This window comes from Strix uralensis, chromosome 2 (assembly GCF_047716275.1).
Source record: "Strix uralensis isolate ZFMK-TIS-50842 chromosome 2, bStrUra1, whole genome shotgun sequence".
In the NCBI taxonomy this organism is placed as follows: Eukaryota; Metazoa; Chordata; class Aves; order Strigiformes; family Strigidae; genus Strix; species Strix uralensis.
The window spans coordinates 54,173,701-54,201,377 of NC_133973.1; the positions used below are offsets into that span (position 1 = coordinate 54,173,701).

At 41.3% G+C, this 27,677-nt stretch overlaps 2 protein-coding genes and 1 long non-coding RNA gene across 21 annotated transcripts in view; 1 reads left to right on the top strand and 2 right to left on the bottom strand.

Annotated features, from left to right (window-relative positions):
- Positions 1–24,422, bottom strand: part of RAB9A (RAB9A, member RAS oncogene family) — a 33,924-nt gene extending 9,502 nt beyond the window's left edge. Inside the window, exon 1 of one of the 4 annotated variants that reach the window (XM_074858791.1) lies at positions 24,351–24,422. Coding sequence is in view for 2 of the 4 variants with exons in the window: in XM_074858788.1 (XP_074714889.1) it covers positions 966–1,135 (170 nt within the window). In the remaining 2 variants the exon portion in view is untranslated. Of the gene's footprint in view, positions 1–965; positions 1,231–24,350 lie in introns of those variants that run through there. The other 3 variants (XM_074858787.1, XM_074858789.1, XM_074858788.1) reach the window with 3 other exon arrangements.
- Positions 140–15,892, top strand: LOC141939313 (uncharacterized). Of its 8 annotated transcripts, none has more exons than XR_012627552.1 (5): positions 140–835; positions 4,603–4,692; positions 4,839–5,937; positions 10,921–11,711; positions 12,251–15,892. It is a non-coding gene; the product is annotated as an uncharacterized LOC141939313 (long non-coding RNA). The 8 variants fall into 8 exon arrangements; XR_012627551.1 differs by having other exon boundaries at positions 10,921–11,706; XR_012627553.1 differs by having other exon boundaries at positions 11,616–11,711.
- Positions 8,648–24,524, bottom strand: TCEANC (transcription elongation factor A N-terminal and central domain containing). Of its 9 annotated transcripts, none has more exons than XM_074858766.1 (2): positions 24,351–24,524; positions 8,648–10,514 (listed from the first exon to the last, which is right to left on the bottom strand). In XM_074858766.1, exons 1-2 carry the CDS (start codon positions 24,421–24,423, stop codon positions 9,424–9,426), a joined length of 1,164 nt encoding a protein of 387 aa, XP_074714867.1. In that variant the 5' UTR covers positions 24,424–24,524; the 3' UTR covers positions 8,648–9,423. The 9 variants fall into 9 exon arrangements, with proteins under 9 accessions (XP_074714867.1, XP_074714870.1, XP_074714875.1 ...); XM_074858769.1 differs by having other exon boundaries at positions 24,325–24,428; XM_074858774.1 differs by lacking the exon at positions 24,351–24,524 and adding an exon at positions 24,194–24,305.
- Positions 24,525–27,677: the final 3,153 nt, after the last annotated feature.

Below are 27,677 nucleotides of genomic sequence, written 5' to 3' on the forward strand. Positions count from 1 at the left end.
TGCTATGTATCAAGTTATATAAAGGCTACTAATATAGGTTTTTAAAACTACTTTTCTTGCACTATTCTGTTATTCGTGCAATTATTTTGCACAAGTTACATTTAACATGGAATACTAACACTGAAAACTGCTCATTAACCATTGAGCCATAAGCGATTCAACAATGTGAACCTAGCCCTTTGGGTTCTCCAGCCACCACCACTCTGCGTCCGAACAGCCATCTGCCACGACTGGAAAAGCAACCGGCCGTTGCAGAGGAGAGCAAAGTCACTGGTTCAAAAAAGAAGAACTAACAACTACACCGCTCAGGGACCCTTCGGGAACACAGAAGCCCTTCTTCAGCAGACAGTAACAAGAAAGGGCGAGAAAGGGACCTTTTTCCTCCTTTTTTTTTTTTTTTTTTTTTTTTTTCCGGTTTGAAAGGCGTTGAAGGGACAGGTACGAAACCGAGTTTCGCCCTAACAGACCGGAGATCTTTCTCAGTGCCGGGGAAGCACCGCGGGGCCGGAGACCGACCGTGCGCCGCCTGGGAATCGCCTGGCAGGAGCCGCTTCCCGAAGGAGCCACCGCCTGCCCCGCAGTCACGGGATCCCCGGTCACGCCACGCTCCCCCCGCCGCCCGCACCGGCGCCGAGGAGCGCCCGCGACTCCCTCCCACCGCAGCCCTGGCAAGGGGCGGCCGGCGCTCCCCTCCCGCCCCCCGCAAGCTCTCAGCCGCCGGGCGAGCACCAGGAGCGCGCCCGGGAGCCGGCGGAGCTCGGACAGCGGCGGGGGCCGCGGCGGGGAACGCAGCCGTAGGCGGAGAGCCAGGAGGAGGGAACACAACGAAACCCCGGTGAGCTCCGGTCAGCTCCAGACCGCTTCCCCCCGCCACCCTTCCGGGCTGCCGGGGTAGAAGCGCGGCCCCCCCACCCCGCAACAGCGGCGAGGAGAAAGGCAAAGCCCCCGGCGCGGGCCACCCTCACCGGGACACCGGCCCCGGAGCCAGCGGCCACTGCTCGCCCGCGCCCGCTGGGAAAGAGGGAGGGGACGGCCCCGCCACGCCGGCCGATACCTGCCCGCGGGAAGGGGGCCGCCGCCGCTCCCGAGCCCGGGCTGCGCCACCGCCAGGCGCTGGGGAAGGAAGAAACAACATGGCGGCCCGGGCAGGGGGCGGGGCCACGGGATCACGTGAGTCGAGCCCCGGCACCCGGCCCCGCCCACGTGGGGAGGGGCGGGGGCGCGACCCGCCGCACCCGCCCCCCAGGGCCCCGCCCCTGACCGGGGCCGGCGGGGCGCCGCTGGCGCCGGTCTCCGACGGGGGCGGGTGGCGGGGTGGATATGTCCAGCCATGGGCCTGCGAAAGTTTGGGCCTTGGCAAGCCCGGCAGTGGGAAGAGCTGTGCTCACAGCGAGCGCAGGGCACTGATCTCTAGGTGCGACACTGAAAGGAAGCAGCACTGCTCCATTGCAAGAGGGTAAGGCCTTTATTTGCTCTAGAATGCTCTGAACTAAGCTATAAAACGCCTTTATATAGTATTTGCAGGTCAGAGTTATTTATTAAAGGCAGTAGTCTCACTGTGCTCTGCGTCAAGGGCCCCATGGAAGCAAACTCACAATTGTAAGGCAGCTTCGCTTTACAGGTAGAGATGTTTAAAAATGTACATGTGTCAATGAAGGAATTAACCAAAATCCAAAGTATGCAATTTAAAAAGTAGTCAGACACTTTTTTCTGTAGTAATTCAGAATAACGTCAACTTGACTGTTTACAACAAGATCACAGGAAACAAAGTCTAAAGGAGCTGGGTGATAGAGTCTTTTCTGTGCTCTTACAACTCATCACGAGGATAGGGCAAAATGTAATGAAAATGAAAGGAGCAGAAATTATTTAAGTGTATTTAAAGAGGTTCCCACATCATCAAGAGGAATAGGTGATGACAGGCGTAAGGAAAGAGCATTTGAAATGCACCCATTTGCTCAAGCAGTCATCACATGCTTCCGATCACAAGGGAGATGCAATCGGACTGGAATTGCCACTTGCAGAGTCATCTTGTTTTGGATCAGATTTACAACACGGCCCAAGGAATGGAAAACAAGATCTCAGTATCATCAAAAGGAAATGCCTCCTACTGACAGGAGTAGGATTATTAAAAGGCAGTCCATGCTAGAGGCAAATCTGATGATAGACCCATTCTTATTTAACAAAGCTGGACTTTGAAAAATTTTAAGTACTTTTTTCCTGGGCTCTGCTTTCATTCAATGCTAAAGTAAAATACAAGTGCTGGAAGAGTAGAAAAATGGCATCTTTAAATGACGGTAATTCAAAGACGTAAGTTCTGATCTGTTATGGCATTACTTTGTGATTTAAAAAGAAAACAAAATCTGCATTTAGAAGTGGAGGAAATAATTACTCTCTTTTGCACTTGATACCTTGTGCGATAAAGCTACCATTGTTTTTTCTTGAGACAACACTGGTTCTCAGAGATTTGGATACAGTTAAAGAAATTTAGAATTGTAGAGTAGTTTGGGTTGGAAGGCACCTTTAAAGGTCATCTAGTCCAACCCCCCCTGCCATGGGCAGGGACACCTTCCACTAGACCAGGTTGCCCAAACCCCATCCAACCTGGCCTTGAATATTTCCAGGAATGGGGTATCTACCACCACTCTGGGCAATGTGTTCCAGTGTTTCACCACCCTCATCGTAAAAAATTTCTTCCTCATATCTAGTCTGAATCTTCTTTTAGTTTAAAACCATTACCCCTTGTCCTATCACTACAGGCCCTATTAAAAAGTTTGTCCCCATCTTTCTTATAAGCCCCCTTGAGGTGCTTGGAGGCTTCTCTAAGGCCTCCCTGGAGCCTTCTCTTCTCCAGGCTGAACACCACCACCCTTCTCAGCCTGTCCTCATAAGGGAGGTGCTCCAGCCCCCTGATCATCTTCATGGGCTCCTCTGGACCCGCTCAAGCAGGTCCATGTCCTTCTTATGTTGGGGACCCCAGAGCTGGACACAGAACTCCAGGTGGGGTCTCACGAGAACAGAGCAGAGGGGTAGAATCACCTCCCTTGGCCTGCTGGTCACACTTCTCTTGAAGTAGCCCAGGATATGGTTGGTTTTCTAGGCTGCAAGTGCACACTGCCGGGCCATGCTGAGCTTCTCGTCAACCAACACCCCCAAGTCCTTCTCCGCAGTACTGCTCTCGATCCCTTCATCCCTTGGCCTGTATTGATACCAGGGGTTGTACCAACCCATGTGCAGCACCTTGCACTTGACCTTGTTGAACCTCCTGAGGTTCACATGGCCCCACTTCGCAAGCTTGTTCAGGTCCCTCACATTTTTAAAGTTCTAGTTAGAAACAAAAAACTTAAGCTTCTGAGATAAGATGTACTTTTATTTCTTTTACAGGGGAACATAAAAGAAAATAGGAAAGGACCATGCTGTAACTATGGCCTATTATGCTTATGATTTTACAGTCATAGTGGAGTATCAATGGAGTTACTCTTATGGTTAAAACACGCGCATGCATGCTTGAGGATCAGGAACTGAAGGCTCTTTTCCCTTGTGTCCACCCTGTTACTGCTACTCATGTATATAACAAAACCAGTAGTTGCTGCAGAATAATCAAGAACTGTAGAACAAATAACGCCACTGATGGGGCTGGTCACATGAATTATACGTACCAGTTCTTAGGAACAGACAGAAGAAAATGTCCAGCTAAGATGTGGTTTGAATCACGTACACCAAAATCACTCCTGTTTTAAATTTTGCAGACAGCGTAGGGTCACAATGGTGGGTGCTGTGGGCTCTGCCCCTGCCCAAGGGCGCTGCCCAGCTGTCCCAGCGGTGGTGAGCAGGGCTGGGGCAGTGCCGGTGGGGGCAGCTGACTCAAGGTCCTGCTGCCAACAGAAGCCACATTTTGGCTCAGGCTCTGTCTGATCCCAGTAGCCCTGGACCTACACCCCACCTTTGCCCCAACTCCCATTAAACAGCTGGCCCACCTCAGCACAGCCTCCTCCCCACAGACTTGTCTGGTGCTCACTGGTGTTCTGGCTAATCACTGTCACCAGACCTGCCCTGATCTTCTTGTTTGGGTGCTGTGGGGCAGTGACCCTTTTTACTGAGGCCACCCACCCTCCGCTCGTGGCTCACCTCCTCTTGCGCAGCAACCCACCCTTGCCGCTCCCTCGCGTGCACGTTCATCTGAAAGCTGACTCTGCACCTTAAGGATTTTATTCACAGAGCTGTATTCATGAAGAGATAATTGTTGTTATGTCACGTGCTAGCAAATGGCACAAATAACATCCCAATGGCAAATAAAGGGCAACTTTTGTGTGTGTGTGTATGAGAAAGTTCTGTATCAGCAAAGCTCTCGTATAATAGAGCTTGTGAATAATGCTTTTTACCATCTGTAGTTGGCAAGGAGACTTTGTCCCATCCTGGCAAGTGATGACATCGCCTCAATAAAACATGACTTTGTCACCTCCTGGCTGAATTACAGCAGTACAAAGTAAGGGGATATGAAGTCATCTGCCTTTATGGCTCTGTTAATACCAAAATGCAGCAAGCCAGCCCCTGAGTGATCCAAGAAATTATCAAAGTGCTCTTGTTTCTTTCCTTATCTTCTAGGCACTCAATGAACTGGGCCATTACACCCTGAAGATTCCCTGAAGGACTGTAATTCAACATATTTGCTCCTTAACCACAGTCCGTTACCAGGTAACCTTTCTTTTTGCCAGAAAAAGAGCTGTTCTTTTTTTGTTTAAAGAGTTGCAGTTCTTGGCTTTAGTAACAAATGTATATACCACAGCAGGCTGAAAGGAATACATTTTAAATAAACACAAATTTCCTTTTGGTTTTGAAAGGAAGAAAGACTTACAACCAACGAATGGCAGCCGAGTACCTCCCTGAGAAGCGCTACAGTAAGAGGGCTATGAGAGAAGATATAAAACACCCTCAACAGATGGAATGAAATGGATTCGGCAGTGGATCTCCAGGAACCAGAAGCAGTTTTGTCACTGGTGTTAAGGGAGCAACATCAACTCCAATAAATAGAGCACTTCTCAGAATAATATCTTTGCTTTTACATTTGAAGTTGTGTGAAATTCATTGTTAATTTAGCTCTCATCTTAAGACACGTATTACAATTTCTGCAGCTACAGGCTGCTTAAGCTTTGAGTGCAATCTACATTTAAGTCTCTTTTGCTACTATTAAACCACAGCAATTCAAGAAGCAGGTGAATTTACAGCATATCTGGAAAACCCAGTGAAAATAAATACAGACTTTAGCCTTATTCAGCATACATTTGCCCCATGTCTCTGTGGATCACCTCTAATGTCATGTTCCCTTGTGGAGTAGCATCATGGACATGCTAAACATTGTACCAAAATTAATAGTCTCTGCTTAAAAAAGTTAAGAGATCTTTTTCCCACCTGGAACAAACAGAAAAAGGACTACTTCAACAACGTAAAAGCATCTCATTTTTCAAAGCTTTCCTTTTATTCTTGTTTCTGGACTCCAATACTCGCTGTACGCCAGCAATCTAGACTCTCCTGCTGGCACATACGCTGTGTAGTTGCAAGTTGACTTTTTAAAGCCATTTTGAGCCAAAGCATACACTCTTATCCAGTCAAACATTTTAAGCCTGCGCAGTTACACAGTCTGGGTAGGGACAATTTAACCTCTTGATGAACTCCAGCCTGGAGCAGTACTTTGCTTAGTGAAACTATGACCACACCTCTTTAAAGAAGAGCAATGATTTACCTGAATGACTGTCTCTCATACTTGGCACTTCATGTCTGTGCAGTATTCTGATATATAGTGGCACATGACACTACACAACATCTACTTTCTACAAAACCTTTCAAGTAATGAGGTTTGGATACAAAGAGATGGAAAAATGGCCAAAGCAGTAACGAACTGTGTTAGGTGAAAACAACCAACAGCATAAGATGATCAAGAAGGTAATACAATAATTCATGATTTTGTATACAGTTTCACTAACTGTTAAATGTGAAGTTGCAGGCAGCATGTTTATCAGCATGAACTAGGCATAAAGGGAAACCAAACTTAGATGAGCTTTTTCACCAGCCCTGGAACAACAAACCTCATTTCCTATACATTACTGTCCTCAACATACTTAAAACGGGCCACGTTCACTTTCCCTGCCTCCCAATACTTTCTGCTTCTTTCTGCCAGTATTCCCAGATCTCCTCCTTATCCCAGACTACTATCTGGGCAAGCAGCAGTGTATTTTGTGTCTGGCTTTTCAGTAATACTAAGAACCTAGCAACTCTGTGTGTGTTGAACCAGCAGCTAGCAGCTAGGTAACTCCTGAATAAAGGTAAGGGTACCATCTCCTTCCACAGGAACAGAAATTCTTCTCATGATTACCGGATTTCACAAAATTTACAAATATATTCTCATCTTTTAATGTCTAACTTTAACTGGATTTGTTGCAAAGATGGCTCTCAGGTTCAACTGTTATTGGGAAAGCAGGCAATAGAGGAACGCCTGCTCACAATGTATTACCATGGAAAATGACTTTAAAATGCTGAGTTTACAGCTGCGAGGGTATCAAGGACTTGCCCTAAGAGTTCTGACTGCTCTCGGTTTGAAACACGCGGAAGAAAGTTAAGGGATAGTTGTACAAGTGGCATGATTACAATCCATTTTTTGACTATTTGTAGTTACTGACAGTTGTTTCTATACCGTAAGCTGCAACTGCAGCTGTTAGTAACTGGATTTTATTATTTCCACATCTTAGAAGAAAAGGCAAGATGTGAAAGGCTAGAACCAAATGATCCTCTTGCTGCTGCAGGCATGGCTCACTCAGATCCACAGCGAGGCAGGCTTGCTCAATGATTTGAAAAAGTTTTAAGATACCAGCTGTTCACGTTTTCTTAGCTGCTCAGTAAATATAGATCTGTTGAAAATCCCAGTCATGTTGGGGCATATAGCTTAGCACTATACATTTAGCGATGGGCAGTTCAAAAGAAAATGATGTTACACATTATGTCACAGTATTACAGCTACAAATTTTAGCCTTGAAATATATTCTGTCAAAAACACCATCCGTGCCTTGTAACATTTCCCTTCGCTAAGACAAAACCTGGATGGGCTGTACATCACTGAGAATGGCTTCAAAACCATCTGCAGGCAGAAATTATTTATAAGTGTTCACGGCTACACAGTGTTCTGACACAGCACAATACAGGTGTACAGCTCTCCTCAACTCTGTGCTTCCTGTGAACCAGTAACTCAGAAGTGTTTGCTTTCCTATGGTTTTATGGAAAGCTAAAACCAATACTTTACACAGAAGTACTTCCACTTAAACAAGCAGAACTACTTGTAAGCATCAATTCCAGAACATGGGTAAGGGCTGGGAAGGAAGATCAGATATTAACTGATTGGTTACACAGTTGAACACTGGGGGCCTGGCCTAATGCTTTAATATTTGTTTTACATCACTACAATTCCACTAAAACACACATTTTCACATGATAAAAATCTAGGTAATGCCACAGTAAATCACACCACTGAAAGTTAACTGTTAACACTTCACAGAATGGAAAATATTTTTCTTGGGGTTGGTTTTTTTTTCCCGGTAAAATAGTAAGTACCTCTTTGTAACATCAGGTTACAAACCATTTCCACCATATACAGATAAAGGTCTGTCTCGTCTTTTAGTTTTAGTCCTGGGTGGCTTTTAGTTCAGCAACAGCTATTGTATTATCTCATGCTCCTAGCTCCTTTCTCTGACAGACCACATGGCTGGAGAGCTCTGGGGCAGTGCCTTAGACCAAAAAGCTGACCAGCCTCAGCTCTCACCAAGTTTCTCTGCTCAGCTGATGCATTTTAGCCTCGAACTGCAAAATGCCTGCTGTGCATTTGTTAAAGATATCTCAATTAATGCCAAGTATGCAGTTTTATTGTGTTTATACAATAGGATGAAAGGAAACACCTGCCTCTGTGCCTAAAGCATGACTTTGGCAATTTACTGACCCATTTCACCATCCTGTCCACACTCCATCAAGGAAACTCATTATGAAGGTTATGCTTCCAAACAGTGCTACTGCTTTGCTGCAAGAACCTAACCTCTCTCGCAGGGCAGACTTATTCTTTACTACATCTCCTTAGTTCCATGAGTTGACACATTCATGTGTTCAGAAAATCAGGACTCAATGCAAGACCCATTTCCTCTCATTTAAACATTTACAGGAACTCAAAAACGGTGAAGAAACCAGAACAGGGACACACAGTATGAACATAGTCTTCTACAGACCAATAGACAGCTTGAAAGATACCCAGACTCAGGTGGTTCTCCCAGTTCTGAGAAGAAACACCTCCTTGACTTCTAATATATACTCCATTCAAAGTATTCAGATAGCTAATTCTGAAGCAATTTTAAGTTGTCCAGAAAAAAACAACAGGGCTATTCCTTAAGTAAAAATAACACTAAGGTGATATTTTTTGATAAATAAATGCTTCTAGTATACAGCCAGTGGGAATCCTGTTGACTCTGGGAACAAATGCATGTATAAAAGCTTCAGCTTTTAGATTTCCTTCTATTCATTTTTTCTGGGTAACTTGCACTATATAAAAACATTAATTTGCTCAGTTCAGGACAGATATCCCAGTTCAACAGAGGATATCCATTCAGAAAGTGATTAATTCCTATTAACTTCATGTCTTTATTTATTAAATAAACTTAATAATGTATTTACATAATTCTCTGAAATAAACCATTATCTGATTCTGCATTAATTTCTTAACAGTTGCAGGACACATCATCTTACATTGCAAATCTGAACTGCAAACTGATAGATTGTTACAAAACCTATTTTCCTCCCAATAGCTATAAAAAGCTAAAGCAGAATTTAATTTCATTTGCTAGTTGCCTTCTTCCCCTTTTACACTCTTTTCATTCATTTTTTCCTGTTAGACATTACCTGTCAAACCAACTTAATAATCTAACACTTACTTGCAAAAAGTGATTTAATTAAGGACTGAATCCATGCTGAACATTCTGCAATCCACACAAATATGTCAACTGCAGTTATGGAAACAATTTTTACTGCAAATGAAACTTATGTTCTGTGAAAGAACTCCTGCTGAAAATAATGAAAATTCCAAGTACTCAGTACCTTGGAGGAAAAATAATTGCAGCACCTGGAATATTTTTAATGGATTTACTAGTGAATATTCCTCTCAAGATACAGTGTTACCATTTTTTCCCTTTTTTTATTTCTTTACATATTGACAATACTTAAAAACACATAATTTATTCAAGTCACCTTCAAAAATAACTTAGCAATTTTTTAAAACTGATTTTACACTTTTTAGTGGCAACATCTACATAACAGCAATACAAAATTTCAAACTATAGTTTCAACAGAGATACCTTCTCTTATGTATGTTTCTAAACCACTCAATAAAGAGGGACAGTGTTACAAACAAATCCATCTGCTGTGATACCACTGTTCTCCACATTCATTACAAATAACATAAGTCAACATCTGTTCATCTGGATTTGTGTTTTGCACCCAACCTGGAAGAAAGAGAGTTCCTCTTGCAATTGTAGTGACAGTGCAGTCAAATTTTTCACAGCGCCTACACTTTAGTTTGTTTGTCCGTGTACCATTAATAACTTGTGGAAGCTGATGTTCCTGAACAGATGATTCTGTGTACAGAGCCCTGAGCTGTTTCAGTTCATCACTGGCCATTTCCATCACTGTCATCTCAGCAAAAGCCTTCGGACTCAATGTCCCTGAAAAAAGGTTATGTTTTAAGTGGAAATTTTTAGGGTTCTTCAGGTTAGAGATTTTGCTTCTGATGGAATTTTTATACTTTTTGTCATTTTTAGCATGAAGAGCAAAAATATGTTCTTCAATTTCTTTAGATAGCTCTAGCCATCTATCAGTTTCTTCTTTGTCTTTGGCAGAACCAGTCAAAGCTTTATAAAGAAGATCCGTACATTTACACCTCAGAGCTCTCATCGTATCCTGCTGCAGACTCACGTCATTAGCAAGAGGTTTAGAATCTTCATTACTGGTGTGTTGTTTCTCAAAAGAACAAACCTGATTCATGCTGCCTTCTGCATCGTTACATACCACATTTTTAACAGTTTGTGATGGGACCAAAATTTTACAACCAGTAGCATCTAATGCCTCCTGCTGACATGGTCCTTCAGACAGCAGCTGCTCTCTAGGAACCACAGTGAGATGTTCAATTTCCTCTTTCCTACACACAGAAGCTGACTTTTTAACTTGCACTGACTGAACACAGTTACTCTTGTAAACTGCTTTCCACCTTGATAATAACTGCTTTGCTTGCTTTTTCAACTCTACTGAAGGGCAGCTCTTGAGTACTCTGTATACAGCCTTGGCAACTTCTGTCCCCTGAAGATATTCTATTGTCATATCAACATTTTCAAGTTCTTTAAGATGTTCCTCAATATCTTGGAAATTGTTCTCAGACAGTAGTTTTTCAATACAATGGGCTCTGTGTACAATACTCTTCTGGTCAGACATTTTTAAACCTGAAAGCGAACAAAAGTTTGTATTTATTGCAGTTATGACATTAATTCATTTTCTGTGTATTCTCACATAATATAAAAAAACAGTTATTTTGTTGTTTTACACTATTTTATTTGTATACATCACTGGTTTTGACAGCTTTTGCTTGAAATGGTCTACAGTAGAGTTAGCAGAGCAAATGCAAAATGCAGGGGGGAGCACGCTAGTCTAACTCGTGCAGGGAAACCCTGGCAGAAAGGGGAGCTCACAGGGACTTCTGCTGGGGTAGGGTTAACAATTTAAAAAGTAGGGTATGACACTAATTTTAGGGAAAAGCACAGTGTCTTGCCAAAAAACACAGTAACAAAGACACTGCTAGAGTAATAAAAATGTTTGTATTTGTTTTTCTATGCATGCACACTGCAACAGAAGTTCACAGGGAGATTCTCAACTACTACAAGAAGGTAGGTAACTACACTACCACTCGGCTGTGAGATTACAGGTAGACTTTGTGGATTAGTTAACTCTAGTACCACTGGACTACCAAGAAGCAATGAGTTCTGAAATTCAGCATTTTTCACCAAAAGCACCAGATGATTACCCATTGATGTTTAAAATCTAGACACTGTTATAAAATTACATGTTTTCAAAAAAATAAAAAGGCTTTATAGGCAACTTATCTTCCCCTCTTCACACATACAGTGAAACAATAAAAATATCAGTAGGGTGTTTACAGTATTGGTGTCAACAAATTGCATTTTATAAGAATGCTCTTTTCAGAAAATCAGTTTGCTTTTCTATCACAGAAATTTAAAGTCTATTAAAAACCATGTCTTGGACCTTCTACTATAACAGGTATTTGAATAACATAATGATCTTGCACTGTTTAATACATTCTGTAATAGCTTCCCGATAATGTCCAAAGGCAAATTTGTAAATACACACTGCACTAATTTAATCTGAAAGTTGCAATGGTGTGGAAGTTTACTGTAAGACTTCAAACACAGGGAGATCATTGCTGTCATCCTCCCAGAATGCATAAGCAAAATAACCTTTCTCAAAAAAACTGACACGTCTCAACTTTCAGGAACCTCTATTTAAACATCTTCTTCCATTTTTCACAGTTTTCAAGTATCTGACTACAAACAAACTCAGTACAAGTTGCGGTGATATAGAATAAGAGAAAAATCAAAGCTGGTCCAAAAACTCCACATTGTAAGGTGCTTTTTTGGTTGCTTGTTTCTGGGGGTTGTGTGTTTGGTTCTTTTCTGGTTTTTTGTTTTGGTTTGTTTTTTTGGGTTTTTTTGTTTGTTTGTTTGTTTTTCTAAATCAGTCATTCCTGTAACTACACCCTAACTTAGCAAGATTTTTTGACAAATCCTTACAATAAATACTGAGATGTTTGGCTATCTGTGGTTTTGTTTTTAATAAAATCTGCCAGTTTCCACTTGGTTTCTCATAACAAACCCTTCAGTTAAAATCAAATATATATAGGTTTTGGCATTAGAAAACTAATTTGGAGTAGGAAGCAATATATAGCACAGTATGTTTTTCACAAATGTGTTTGGTTTTGCCACTGTATGTTGTAGCCTGTATAATGAATAATCATTAATATATGCAAAAAATAGATATGAGCATTAGTAATGATCCATAAAACATACAGAGAAATTTTAAGAAAACTTGCACACTCACATTGTTTTAGTTAATACTAACTTTTACAGCAGCAGACAATACACCTGTGAATTTTTTTTCATTTCAGAATTTTTCCTCAAGCATTGTTACTTCAAAGAATACAATTATCCAGCTAATGTGGACATGGTATCTGACCAAGAATCACTGACCTAAATTACTTTTTCAAACACCTGGCGAAGATACCAGAGTTTTCAGGCCTTTTGAGGAACTTTTTATATGTCACCACAACTTGATATTAGGGATTTCTTCAATTACTAAACAGTAAGCAGCTAAACACATTTTATTGGGAGCTGCAAAGCAAAGGTTTGGGGCTACTCTGCAGCAAGTTTAAGTGAGCCTGAGATAACTCAGTGGATCTTAAGCCCAAAATACCATTCTGGTTCCTACATAACCCTCAACCTTTCATTTGCTATGCAAGAGATCACATTGTATCTCTTCCAAAAGTTTTTCTTTATAGCTGGTAACAGAGAAACAAGTTGGACTAGCACGCTTTTAACTGAGGTCCCCACCTCTGCTCTTTTCCCTTGCTAGCTCTGGCATCGTATTTCATCAAGGCAGGGCAGCTCAAAAATAGCGACACCCGAAAAACAGTTTCAAAACAGTGACATCTACAAATTCCTAATTGCTATTTTTGGAAACTCTTAGAAGTTAAAGACACATCCCTTTATATCCTAAAAGGTACCTATTTTCTTACAGCCGTAGCACTATTAAAGCATGCTCCCATATATTCTCATTCATTAAATGAAAAGAAAAAGGGAATTTCAGAATGCAGAATCTCATGGCTTGAATAAGATTTCTTTATGATTCCTTTTTATCAAGCCCCTTGACCAAAAAAATGCTCAGTGCATTGCTATGTGCAAATTTACACACAAAAAGTGTTAATACTACTAACATTATTCTTCCGTTTGCTGAAAAGGGGAATTGAATGTAGAATGCAGAATTGAACGGTGTGTTGTGAGTGTTAAGTGTTCCTCTTTTCTTACGAGAGTCTTCTAAATTTGTGCACAAAACCAGTGTTTTGTCTGAAGCTGCATACATCCTGATTCTACTCTAGAAAAAGTCATCTGCCTGATAGAAACTAACACAAGGCAAGCTACACATGCCCATATTTAAAGGAACTCATAAGCACATTTATTGCACCATCACTGTTTCCATGAAGTCTCCTGAGAATGGGGGGAGAGGGGAAACAAGTGATACAGCTGGGTAATTTGCATGCTCTTGCTTTCTATGACCACCAGCCCAGCTGCATGACAGAAATAAGTTCAAACTTTTGGTAGGGCCTCAGAGCTCCACAAAAGAAAAGGACATAGACAAAAAGAAAGAGCATAAACCTTCATCTGTTCCTATAATCCTGAACCACAGACCAACCTGACCTCCACAGTGAATGCTCTCTGCATTCACTTAATCTGTATTTAAACAGTTTGTTCTTGTCTGACTTTTTGAAGTCCTACAAAACCTCCATAATGGCTATTACAGAAACTGATTTACTACTCAAGAAGTTTCAAAATCAGAGAAACAGGATGCATTTTTCAAATAAAGTTGAACTCTGTGCACTGTCATACTGAAAAGCACATAAAATTGTATCCACTCATCTGTTCTCCTACAGGAACATGCAGAAGCTGAGAGTGGAAAGAGGGGTTTTCTTGTGTAGGGCAGCCATCACTACAGCAGGACAGTTCCCTGTCTCCCAAACGCTAAGTAGCTGACATTAGAAAATGATGATCTGCTGACTTACTGTTTTTCATGCAATCTAGGGCAGAGTTGGTGACACAGTTATATGCTCAACCAGTATGACTGCCCTATGCCTTACAATCAGTTCTGCTCCTTCCAACATACTCCACTTGAAACGTAGTCTTCTTCAGTTCTTGTACCTATCTACATATGCATTGTATTATGCTATGCATACCATAAAATATACTTATCCAAATCCAAGATGACTTTATGAATTTTTATTATTTAGTATACAGGACTATGGACACACAAAGAAATTACTACACACGAAGTGCTCTGCTGATAATTTATGCATGCATCACTTTTACCCTGTGACAAAGGTGAGGTATTTTGATCTTTCATTGAGGACTATGCTTCATAGAAAGTTTCCTCTCTAATATTGTAGGAAAACCCATACATAAGAAATGGTGCATAAAGTCCATGGATATCATCATCTGCTTTATGATAGCGGTCCTTGCTCACAGTTATCCACCTGACCCTAGGCAGGCCACCGGGATGGCAAGGTTAAGACATGCCCATTTCCAGGGCCAATCTCACACAAGAGAATTATAGGGCTGAAAAAGACTCCTTTGGCTTTACAGCTCTGAGTAGGCACTGACAGCTGCAGTGACTAACACAAAGCCTCTGCAGAGAGCTGGAGCCCACGCGTTGGCATCTGCAGCGAGAATGCAGCCATTCTGACACACACACAGTGAAACACCTTACACTTACCGGACACCTACCAGACATATGCTAACTCATCACCCCACGCAAAGAGGCTTTTTTTTCTAATATGCAGATCTAAGACAACCTGGTTTGTTTGGTTTTTTTTTTTTTAAACTCTCCAACAGACATATAAAACGCTGATTAGATTTGATGAAATGCAGTATATATGTTCTACCTTAGGAGTTTTTCCACATGTGCACTAAGGCAATAAACTAAATTATTAGAAATTTTAAGATCTTCTTAGTCATGCATTGACTTTTTCAAGTTTATGCAACATTAAATTCAAGTACATAAATGTTATGGCAGTAGTTAAATAAACAAACTGAAAACAGAATATGGACATCAAAATATGGACAATGATTTTTAAATTATTTTGGAAATTCAACCACCTGACAGCCTACTAACATTTAAGTCAAAACCATCACTTCTAAAAGAATACTTTCCTCAATATGTACAACATATAGCAAAGAGGTAGGACCTAGTCACTCCCTTCAGACTTATAAAGCAAAGCTAGGTAAAAGTAACAGGAAAAAAGAAGTCATCAAAAATATATGACAACAGAACAAAATCCATAATTCATTACTTCAATGGAGTGGGATATTCACCGGTAACTGGCAGAAGCACAAGAAACAGCCAGAAGAGAAACCACTAAATAAAGGTAATAAACATCTTTATCACTGACAATAGAGAGGTTTCTGCGGGAAAAGCATTCTTGGAATGGCACTAGCTTTGCTGTGTGTACTTAGTTTGCACAGGATTTTAAGATCCTTCAAAGTGAAAAGTAATCCATACATCTGAAAGACCACGCTAACTACTCAATCAATACATTTCATCTCAGCTTCCAAATTAAAAGGCAGCATAGTAGAAAAAAAAGTTGTTTGTGCATTTGTTGCCCTATAAATCAAGCAAGGACTAGATTTATCACCAAGGTTGACAGAGATCGTTATTTTACAGAATCAGAAATTAAACAGAGATTCCTGAACTTATAAAGAACATACAAGGTAATGTAAATGGTTCATTTTACTACTGCTGACTTCCTTCAAAGGATGAGGCAGAATTCCTCTTTAATACTGGGAATCCTGCGTAGCATTTCATATTAAGTCTGGATGTCAAGCACCTCTTCTGCTTCTTTAATCAAGGCACAACATGATTTCCTCAGACAACTGTAGAAAGCATGTTTTTCATGTTCTTATAGGGAGCAACAAGAAATGACTAATGCAGTGGTAATACTGGAGTGTATCTTCTAGCCAAAGATCACTGGGAATCTAAGTATAGCAAACCTGAGTTCTTTCCTGCTCAGACTCCTCTTCCTTGAACTCCGATGTTTCTGCTGTAAATCAGGGTTTTGGTGTTTTGTGGAAGCATGGCAAAACCTCCAGGTATGTGAGGGCTTTATTTTGTTACTTGGTAGAAAGGATAGGGGAAGTCTGTGATACCCGAGACAGCTGCCAGATCTCTGACTGCCCACTGACAAGGGATTTTTGAGTTTTCTGCTGTCAGATAAAATCATTGATTAAGAGTTACTTTTAAAAAGAATTGAGAAATAGGCATTAAAAATACTCTAGGTAAGCTGCAAATATTTATCATTCTCTCTAGTTCTCAGATGACAGAAGTGAGGTTTATAATTACCTGCCCGAACTGGTTCAATAGGTCAGCTGCAGAACGGAGATCATGATCATCACCCTTTAACCCACAGCTCTACTTCTCTGATAACCCCACAGTCGTAAGCAGTTGTTTATAATGTTCAGCATTTGGGGGTGGGGTGGGGTGGGTGGGTGGATAGAACAAACAGGAAGTTGGGAGAAGCCTCAAAACTTTCTGAAGAGAAAACAAGTGTTTCACAGAAGCCAAGCTGCAAGTCCAAATGGCAAAGTATTTTACCACTTGAGGGAGCTGTAGCATAGCAAACTCACGGAGTCTTGTGATATGTGCATCATGCAAAACTCCAGCCTGTTAAGAAACAAGATAAAACAATTTCCCTATGACCTTTAGGAGACTCTACATTTTTAGGGTACCTATTTGCCTAAATTTGGAAAAAAAACGCCCAACCTGTAAGTCCAAAGGTGCTGGGAAACAGACAGGAGGGAAAAGGTGCATCCCTTATCCAGTCATTGCTCTTTCATTTGACATTTATTAAATTTGGAATTTGACCACTCTTCTACCTGATTTAATGCTATTTGGAAAATGCTGCTGAACAAATATTTGTAAAATTAACTGAATCGTACTCAGCCAGCACTGTTCTGCCATCTTCCTAGTTCCAAGAGGTAAGAAATCCAAGAAAATTTTTTTCTTAAGTTATGAAACAAATTATGCATTTTTGTTATTGTAGAGATGCAAGAATGAAAGTAGAAATGGTAGTATCACAACTCTGTGTAGTACAAAATAAACATCCTCATCCTTTCTACAACTACACAAAGCATTTCCATCCTGCTTAACTCTATCAATGCATGAGAACATCTGTTTGAATTCCAAGTGTCTGTTGAAGGTTACAAGGTAGAGACTAACTCATATTTACAATGAGACTCTGTAATGCTGTGCTGATGAGGTACTTTCTTGCCAAATCATTAGGAGCTCTCACACTGACTGCATGGTATAATGAGTCACTCGTGTATACAAGAATAAATGATGGTGGTCAATAAAAATCTTGTAAGTCAGTTAGCTCCTAAGGAAAAAAAGATCAGCCTACCTCATGTTTAAAATATGGGTGTTCTGTAATAACACCAAGTTGAATCAGAACTTTGTTAAACAGTAAAATGACTAAGCAGGAAGAAACAAACAAATAAACAAAAAACCCCCAGCCTTAGACACTTGCTGCTAACTACAAGGCCCTGGAAAGAACACTGCCTTCTCCAAAATCATTTGGGGTAAATGCCTTGTCTCTGCTATATGCCTTGTCTGGCTCAAAGCCATAGCCTATATTGCCTTAGCACAGCTAACTCCCACTGATAAACAAAGACAAACTCAGAATGCATCCAAGTAAGTGTGGATGAATGTCTAGGGAGGGTAGAGAAGGCTGAACACCAGTCCTCCCTCATCCCAACCTCAGATGTAATGACTTTTTCTCCAAGGATTTCTATGTAATCAGAAGAAAATCCAGACCACAGCCAAGATAAAGATCAGAAGCAGCCAAGTACTCCTAATGGTGTAATAAATTTTCTGCCAAAAATGTGGTTAATGCTATAAGTGGAGATGGTGCATAGCAGAATCCTGGAAACACCCGATTTTTTGCTTTGGGCAACCTAAATTCCATTTACACAATGAAAATGATCAAATGCTAATTAAGACTCTGAGCCCAAGAGGAAATCAGAGAATTCTCCCAGCCAGCCTCCAGAATCAAAAACATTCCTTCATCCTATCTACAGTGGGAAAGTGAATATCAAAGATGTCACCAAGAAATCATTTTCTGGGGCTTTTATTTCATCTTGGCAAAAATCTGAGCTTTTCCTGACTCTCAGCAGGACTGCCTCCCACCCCTAAAAATTTCTGAACTCTACAGAAATTCATCTTCAAAGAATAGCCACATGAATAAAGCTAAGTTAATACAGTAATAACTGAGACAATACAACAGTACTATTGCCAGAAGCCAATGAGCACCAACACCTCACTGACCAAGAGAGTCACCTCTTGGTCAAAGACACAGAAGCAGCAGAGAACACGAGCTCAGGATTATTGCAAAATCTTTCCCCAAAAATCTCTACTTCACTTGCAGAAGGCTACCACTGTATTGCCAGAAGCAAAATGCATCTTTTATTCTTCTGCACACAACAGAATAGAGCCACAGTGAGCAAGAAAAGGAAAATTCAGTAAGAATACTACATATGTTTTAAGAAATTTTCCAGGACAACATCTGGTGAAAGAGTTTATGCATAATGGAAAGCAGTCTGATAGAGCAATAGCTTTGTTCTGCATCTTTTACATCAGTGACTGCTTGAACTACAGTGCTCTTAACTGATCTGGAGCTATACCATCTGTACTGGGTCTGGCTGAGCCGGAATTGGTTTTCCCCTATAGCAGCCCTCATGGTGCTGTGTTTTATGCTGGGAGCTGGCAGGGTGTTGATAGCACACTGGTGTTGTGGCTACTGCTGAGTAGTGCTTACACAGCACCAAGGCTCTTTCCAACATTCCCCCGCCGTGGGACAGGGTGGTCAAGATCTTGGGAGGGGACACAACCAGGACAGCTGACCCGAACTGACCAAAGGGATATTCCAGACCATATGACATCTGCTCAGTATAAAGCTGGGAAAAAGGGGTAAGGGGGGGAAGTGATAGAGCAACTTGGTGGGTACCTGGCATTTAGCCAAGGTCAAACCACCACACCATCTCTGCCCTGTGTTTCTCTCACTGGAACCATATTCTCCTGCAGCTTTATTCCCAAGAGAGAGAGGAGAGAGAGGGCAGAGTACATCACATTCATGTGAAGATGCACACAGTAGCCTCTTTTACAAGGCAAAGTTTTAAGCAAGTTGCTTCTCCTAGAACCCCCATTTTTAATTAAAATAGAATTCTTATTTCCTTTAAAAAATAATTCTAAAAAAATCAATAGACTGCATAATGAAGTTATCAAGCCTCCAGGATCAACCCCGAAGTAGGGTTGTCAGCACATTTTTCTAATAAGATCAAACAAACACACATGGATTTAATGAGTTAGAAAAAGCTATTGCCCTTACCAGACTGCTTAGCCACTGGCTTTGTTTGACCTCGGTATGTAAGCTGGAGCTCAGGAAAAAACTCAAAATATTAGAGTTACACCAGACGAATAACACCTCTGACTTGTCTCACAGCAAAAAGTAGCTGAGAAAAGTCTTTATGAATTGAACAGCTACAGCTGTTTCAAGTTCTAGGACCTCCAGCTGATGCTACGGTGGACACACACCTCCCAGCAGAGATGTCACCTTGTTAAATTTCTTTTAACAATTTTGTTTAGAATTAAACTGATTCTCACCAGAAGACACTTTAGCTTTTCCTGTATCTTGTCTGCCTTACTCACATGAATTTTTCTACTGAACTGACCGGTTATAGACAAACACCTTAAACCCTGAAAATGTTACAAGTAATGCATTATTTCACTGATCTGAAATCTCTATTTCTATTGATATAGTTGACCTTTTTAATAAAATACTTCTTAGGAGTTAAAAAAAGTGACGAAATTTAGTTTTAGCAAGTTATAGATTGCAAGTATCAAGTGGAAGTCTTAGCTAATCTCTTCCACAACAGGATAGCTATACAGATTCACAAGACATTCTAACACATTATGATTCAATGGGGCAGTAATAAAATGTATATATAGTTCAGAGAGATTTGCCATTAACAGTTTCATTTGAAATTATGTATAAACAACATGTGCTTCTATTTGCATTAAAATTTTTACCATTTCACACAAAGAAATGCTTACATGGTTTCTGTAATCTCCAAGCAGATGATTTTTCAGTATTAACTAACTTTATTCAAAATCATGCTTTCAAGTTTGGGCACAAGGTTACACAATTTCCCCATGGGGCGCTCTGTTTTTTCCAAATTTTTATGACAAAGCCTTATGAAAGCTGGCAGAGGATACCTTTTCTCTCAGTCACCTTCTACTACTTGCCAGCATGAGGTAGCAGCTGGAGCGTCCAGCAGACAAAAAGTCAGGCTTTTGACACACAGGGTACATTTTCAAAACATGAATTACTGTTCTGGTCACAAGTGACAAATATACACAGGAAAAGAATAGTGTTGAATGAAATTTAAGCAGATGACTCAGACATGAATTAATGCTACATAATGATGGGGACACAGATTGTGACATATGTATTTTGCACTAATTAAGCTGACCTGCTAGAGTGACGTTTATCAAGGAGTTCAGGCTTTTTGGGGGGCTGCACACAATTTTTCACAAATCATATAATAATTTTCACTATTATAAATTAAGAGTCTCTTGCAAACTAAAGAGCACAGCTTATCATCTGCACAAAAAACCCCAAGCTTGCTAGAAGCACATCTGGCATCTTCCCACCATGTCTCTGTCACAAAGAGCAAAGCTTAACCTGGGACAAGTAGAAAATGCCAATACCACCCCTACAACATCACCTACCTTAGCACCCAATCAAAACTTGACTGTGTGAAATTATTTTATTTGCATGTTGTGAAATGATTGCTTAACTTCCTAACATTCATGTTTTTCCAACAGTAAGAGATTTTAAAACAAAAATAATTTATTGTTAAATTTAAAAGACAATATGAAGAATATTTCACTATCTTCCCACTCCAAGAGGATGCTATAAGCATTCTTCCTCACTCAAGAGACTTCCCACAAGATATCAATATGATTTAAGCAGCTTAGTGTCATTGTTTATTAGTTAACTACTTTAATTCAGTACAGTTTAGTCTCCTAAACTGTTCATCTGGATGGATGGAAATGATCATATTCATACTTCCAACCACTTAGGACAGCAAACCAGCCGAATAACTTCGGCAAAGCTGCAACATCTTTCAAGAGGAAGCTGGTTTCTTCAACATACATTAACCATATTGCCTTATACAGATAATGCTAACAGTTCCAGCTCATGAGGTGTGCGCACTCGCTCTCTCTCCCCGCCACTGGGATTGCATCAGACACCTGGACTGCTCCCTCTACTCAAAGTCTGTGCACAAGAAGCATTCATAATGCTGTCGTCCAAACACAGGGAAATCATAATTCAAAATCCTCAATATGCTGAGCTTGGCTAATACACTATAATGCTTTTAGAAGTAAAAAGCTGGGAGCTGTTCTGTGTTTCCTGTAAGGATTGGAGTTTGTAGCATTCCCACATTTCCTCCAGAGACAAAATTATTAGGCATTTAGTTTTTTGAAAAGAAAGGTTACACTATCATGTACAACATGGTTCCAAGGACCAGCACTTGAAGAAATCAGATTTCTGAGCATTCTATTGTAACTGTAAAAGACTGACAATACTTTCCCTGTTCACCTATAATGATGTTACTTTTCATGTTCCTGCTTGGTATTAGAGCTTTCCTCCACTATTTTCTAACTTTCTTTTCAATTTCTTGTTCATTTACCTAGGTAGAATTAATTGGGTGGGATTTTTTTTAATCCTACTGAAGTTAAGAACTTGTTGTGAGCTGCAGGTTTAAAATTGGCTTATAAGTGATAGATCTAATCTGACACTCTTGCACATCCACTTATTTTCCAGTCTCCATAAATACTGTTTATATATCCTCTTGCAGAGGTACTGATTTGAAACCAGGACAGCCTCAGTCTAAACAAAGCTTTCCTAAGGTGGATCTCATATCCTCCTATCCTCCTTTCAGTAATTTCTGCATTGGCACAGCAGTCCAACAAAACTGACTGGCTTGCAGATAGGAGCCTAAATCAACAAGTGAACTTAAGACATATGTTCAAAGTATATTTGTTCACTTCATACTTTAGAAACAAAATATGCATGATTTCGGAGAGGAACAAGCAATTCTTTCTCTTGAACACATTTCCTTGACAAAACAGCTTTAAAGATTATTCTTATTCACATAGAGCTAGCAAAGACTTCAATTATAGCACACTACAAGCAAATGTTCAGACTGCAATATCTTTTTATGGCAAATTGTGCTGACAAATTAATATAAAAATGGAACATGTAAGTAATAAAAACATGTTTTATGAACTTTTGTGAGTTTTTGATCGATAGTCAGATGAACAAGACATTTTATTGCTTTAATGTTCAGTTTCTAGCTAAGCCTCGGCTCAATATTATTTCTATTTGTCATTCCACTGTCAGGAACATACTTACATTAGATACTGCTTTATCATTTTTATAGGTTTTCCAATGAAAAATTATATATCTTTTTCCCTTTAAAATGAAATTCTTTGTATGCAGAAAAGCACATATGTTTCTGACCCCTCTACAGAGAAAGTGTATGATACAATTGCTATTTATATTAGTCTGCCAGAATTCCTTCTTCTAAAACATGAATACTTAAACATGAAAGTACACATCTAAACATTTGAGAGTCTTGAACAAGACACCTGACATACTGTTTGAAATAAGGTGTGAAATACTTGAAATGGAAAGGGATTTTTATATATATTATTAAAAACAATACTACATTGAAAGTGTGAACTTCCTAATTCCTTTCTAGATTTATGCCAGTGTTTGACTTACCTCAAGACACCAATATAATAAATACCTAACAAATTCCCATACTACTACCATCACAGATATCCATCCTGCAATTTTCAAGATCAGGCTCTTCTGTGAGTGGGAATTACAGCTCCTTACAATATAAATCAGTTGGGTAATTACAACAGCTGGGAGAAGCAGCCCAGCCTATGTATTTGAAAGCTGCTGACGTATGCATGACGTGAAAGCCAGCTGCAGGTGCCAGCTTGTCTGGAAGAGGCCTGGAGTCAGCCTCACCACGCCAGGAGCTGACCAACACCAGTACAGTAACCTTCATCTCCAACACGGGCCCAAGAAACTAGGTAGAGATCAGCCTGCACTCGCTCCCATAAAACAGGTGGGCCAGTTCACACAGGAGCTGTGCTCCAAAGTGCCACTCAGAAATGTCATGGTGATACAAGGAAATGATCACCTACTTTGCAACTTATTTACTTATAGTAACTTATAATGATTTCTGAACATTGCTTAATACCCTGCTTGCCCTGACTGTTCTGTGGAAGCTTACCGAGGACTACCTGTGTTCATCAAAACCAATCAGTTTTCTGTGGAAATTTACCAAGAATTACTATGTTCGGCAAAAATAAGAGCCATGTCATTGGAAGGCAGATATGTTCTAGCAAGTTTAGACTGTGTAATGGATAGATAGCCGTATATAGGCGGTAGAAATTAACAGACTGGTGCTTTTAGATAAGATAGAGGTGGCAAACCAGCAGGAACCACTCTTGTTATTCAAGAAATTAGCTAAGAGAATCTGCGCATGCTCTGAGGAAAAGCACAACGTGAGAAAGACTGTGAGCCTTACTCCCAAAGACCCCGGAAAACGTCCCCCAGGAGGCAATGCGCAGGTGCAAAGAGATAAACATAAACTGCTGACACCAGCCTTTCGAACTAACCCAGCCTTACTCATGCATATGCATGTTTGTGTTATGTAATCCAATGAATACGTATATCCACACTCTATAAGTTTTTGGTAAAATGTGCTGTTGGTGCGGAAGCTTCGTGGAGAAATCCCCTTGCACCCCGGCGCCGGAGTAAACATACTTGCTTTATAACTCTGAGTTGTAGAGTCTGTTTCCGCGAATCAATAGGAACGCTAACTCCCTGTTTTTTCTCCAAATCCTCCATGAAAACCCCCTCAGGTCTGTTCCTCCTACATATCCTCAGACCCACCTAGCTTAAGAGCCACTGCTGTATTGCTTAGGGGCGAAATGTCGCCCCTCCTCAGACTCCTGGCACACCCCAGGCGGAAGGAGAAGCAAGCACGGACCTACCTACCGACGGCCCCCGCGCCTCAGGGACCTGTGACCGCTGCACCGTTCCCCTTTGGCCCCCGAGGCGGTTTGGGGGCCCCCCCCGGCGCCATTTCGCGGCGCTGCGGGGAGCCCCCGCCCCACGCGCTCTCCCCGCCCCCCCGGACCTCACCCCCAGCGCCAGGGCACGGGGAAGCATCTCCTAGTCCACCCGGCGGGCGACGCCGAGAAGGGGGGAGCTGCGCGCCTCACTCCCGCTGCCCCTGGGCGAAAGGCACGGCGTTACTAACGTCCCCCTCGTACCACGGTAGCGGGGCCGGCACTGTTACCTCCGCAGCGGGCCTCAACATGGCGCCTCCCTCCCGCTTCCTGCGCCGCTCCCGGGCGCGCCGCCGCCGCCATCTCTGCCGGCGGGCGGGCCGGACGGCGGGGGCGAGCGGTTGCGGGCTGGCTCCGGCCCGCGGCTCCCGCTGAGCCCCGGTGGAGTGGCCCGGTGCGGGCACCAGGCCCGAGGCCTTAGGGCGTGGGCAGCCCCGCTCGTTAGGGCGGGGGGCCCGAGGCGGGAGCTGCCCCTGGGCAGAGAAGCCACGTCCCGTTGTTAGGCGCCGTGGGGGCGGCGGGAGGGCGGCATATTCAGTGTGAGGTGCTGTGCTGTCCCCCGGGCCCACTGCAGGGCTGAAAGCACCCGGCAGCCGGGGAAACTGCTTGCTTTCCTGAGCAGCCTCAGGTGTGAAGGCGGAGCTGCTGCTGAGGCCGCCGGCACCTTTTGGGCATTGCTCCGTTCTGGTCGACAGGGCCAGGGGATGAAAAAATGCACCGGGATGCATCCCTGGGGCCCCTGTGCTGGGCACGGCCTTCCCCTGGTGCCTGCCTGCATCCGCCATGCTGCTGGAGTGGGAGCTGGACACAGACCTTGCAAGCCAGGCTTTGGGAGTGCTCTGCTTGGGAAAGCTGGAAAAGATCAGCCCTGAGACTGATGAAAAAGTAGATGCTATTCACGTGATTTTAAACTTCAACCTTAGTCATGACATGGCTCTTCTCAAGCAAACGCAGCTAGGGAAAGGCAGTGCGACACACCAAATGGGGTAAAAGAGTATCATACCTAAGGCTAATGGAGAACAAAAAAAAAATTGTAAAACTTCTCATTTTCAACATTGTACTGCATTACTTCTGGTGTAACCAACTAGTCTTTTGGATGACAAATGGAGCTATTAGTATACACAAGGTTAAAGAAACTATAAAACTTCACAGAGTAACAGCTTTTGGATATAATGAAGTGTACTGGGCATATCAGATTAAGCAGTAAACACCTAAAAGTTGATATATTTTAGTCAAAGAAGGTGTTTGTCATTGCCTTTATTGCAGTGCTTTTCTATTTCATATATGTTTTATGCAGGCATTCAAAATGATTTTGTAAAAGATTAATAGTTCTAGAACTTTGGTTCTACAGCAAATGGACAGGTGTATGGTGGGGTTTGTTTTCAATGACTGAGAAGTCGATGTGAGCTTTTAAGAATTGGTTTTGGTTTTATTCACTAATGAGGCCTGTGTTGCCCTCTGCTGACAGTAAGCTGAACTTACCTACCTGAACTTGCCAAATATGTTTTGGCTTAAGTATGGTGTATGGCAGACACACCTCTTTTTCCCCATCTTCACATAATGAACATCACCAGTACTAATAACAAAGAAAAAAAAAGCCTTGCATTGTTGTATAGGTTGTAAAAAGTCACATAAACAATTTATTAAATTATTGTAACAAACCAGTGATCAGTGTTGATTACTGCATGGTATCAAACCTTTCCTTGCTAGTGCTGCAGTGGTTGCATTATACACTGGTAACTGAAGAACCCTAAATGATTGCTAATTCTGTTTAATACTTAATTCGCAATGTATTTGTGCCAAACTAACGAATTCATCAGTGATTGAATGTGTGGTGAGTGGTTAGCCCTGGCTAGCTGGAGGCCACAGGTGAGATGAGGCTTCCTTTTTGCCTTGTCTTTGTGGCTCACACAGCAACAAAGTGTGGGACAAAACCTGTCCCAAAGAGTCCATAGTTTTATGAAACGAGATGAAGAATTTGAAGCAGATGACATGACTTTCTAGAACTAGCACAATAAAATAGTAGCAGAACCAGAACACAGTCCAAGCCTTCCAGGTCCAAATGTGGTATGTCACCCAATGGTCTATCTTACATATCTTTAAGTATTGCAGCATACATATTTCATGAGCTCAGCAGCAGCTATCATTGCAATATTCAAGAGTTCACAGTTTAGTCTCAGTTTGGGGCTCCCAGGATAAGGCTATTGAATGCTGGTTTTCTTTAATCTTTCTCTATCTGTATGATTGTGAGCATTATACCTGTAGGATTCCTTATATCCTCATCTGAAAGTGCCTTGCCTGCTGCAGAGGCACAGAGCTCCTTTGGCAGGAAGGCACAAGAAGGAGCGTGACTTGCTCCTCCTGATTAACCCTCCTTTGAGCAGGCATCAAAACTGAGGATGCCCCTGGAGGCGGGCTCCTCACTCAAAGGACTGCTCCGGCATCTCCATTAAATCTTTGATCTAAGGAATAAAGAATCATTATTCCAGTTTCTCATTTATAAAACAGACACAATAATGCTTTGTCAATTACCCCTGAAGTAAAACAAAACAAAAATGTGATAAAAATTATATGCCCATTGTATTAATACGTATGTGTATATGCGTGTAATGATACATATGTACATCTTCCGGGATAAATTCAGTGCTGCTCTAACAACAACAACTTCCTTGAGACTTCAGTATTGGCTGTGGTAAGTATCTGCTTCTCTAAAAACACAGGCTTCTATTCAACAAAGTGAGATACTCTGCCAGATGATAAAGTGTTAAATATCCACAGAACTAGTTGGAAAAATGTTGGTCAAACACTGTTCATCATAAGGTTCCTGCACAGAATAGTATCAGTTTAAAATAAACTTCCCTAAAAGAATTTTTTTTCTAAAACAGTGGTTCTATTTAAAGAAAAACAAAACAGTTAGGTGTTATTTATTCTATACAATTTTTTATCTATTTTTATTTTATTTTTAAAATTATGTCATACCATAATGCCGTAACAGGCCGCTATTTTATGATGTAATTTACTGCTTTGTCATATAGTCCCACAGTGATACAACATATAATTTTGGACATACTATAAGAATTTAACATTTCTGAGTTTAAATGAGCTGGAAGTTTGCATTTTCTGCATGTGATCTACATAAAAAACAATGTTAGCATAAGAACTCATGAGCAGTTCTGGCTTGCCATTGAGCAGCAAAAAATCCATCAAAATTGCCACAATTATTACTCTGTTTATTTATTAACTTATACCTGTATCTGTGTAAGAGATCACAGTCACTGAAAGTAGAACAGTGATAATGCAGTTTCTCTTCATGAAATAAAAAGCTTTTTTTAACCAGTTGAAGGTGTTATGTGTTGATAATACATTGGCAATGAAATATTGCAGAGATGTACTCCAATTCACAAAATATTTGTCATGTAGTTATTTGAAACAAAATATGTGTGAGTTCCCTTCAAGTCTTCTTTTTTCAATTTGTTTTTCAAAGGTTAAGCTTTTGTTGTCCATTCTTGGAATTTTAACAGCTGCCTCTTCAGAATAGCTCAGGCAAAATGTGTTGT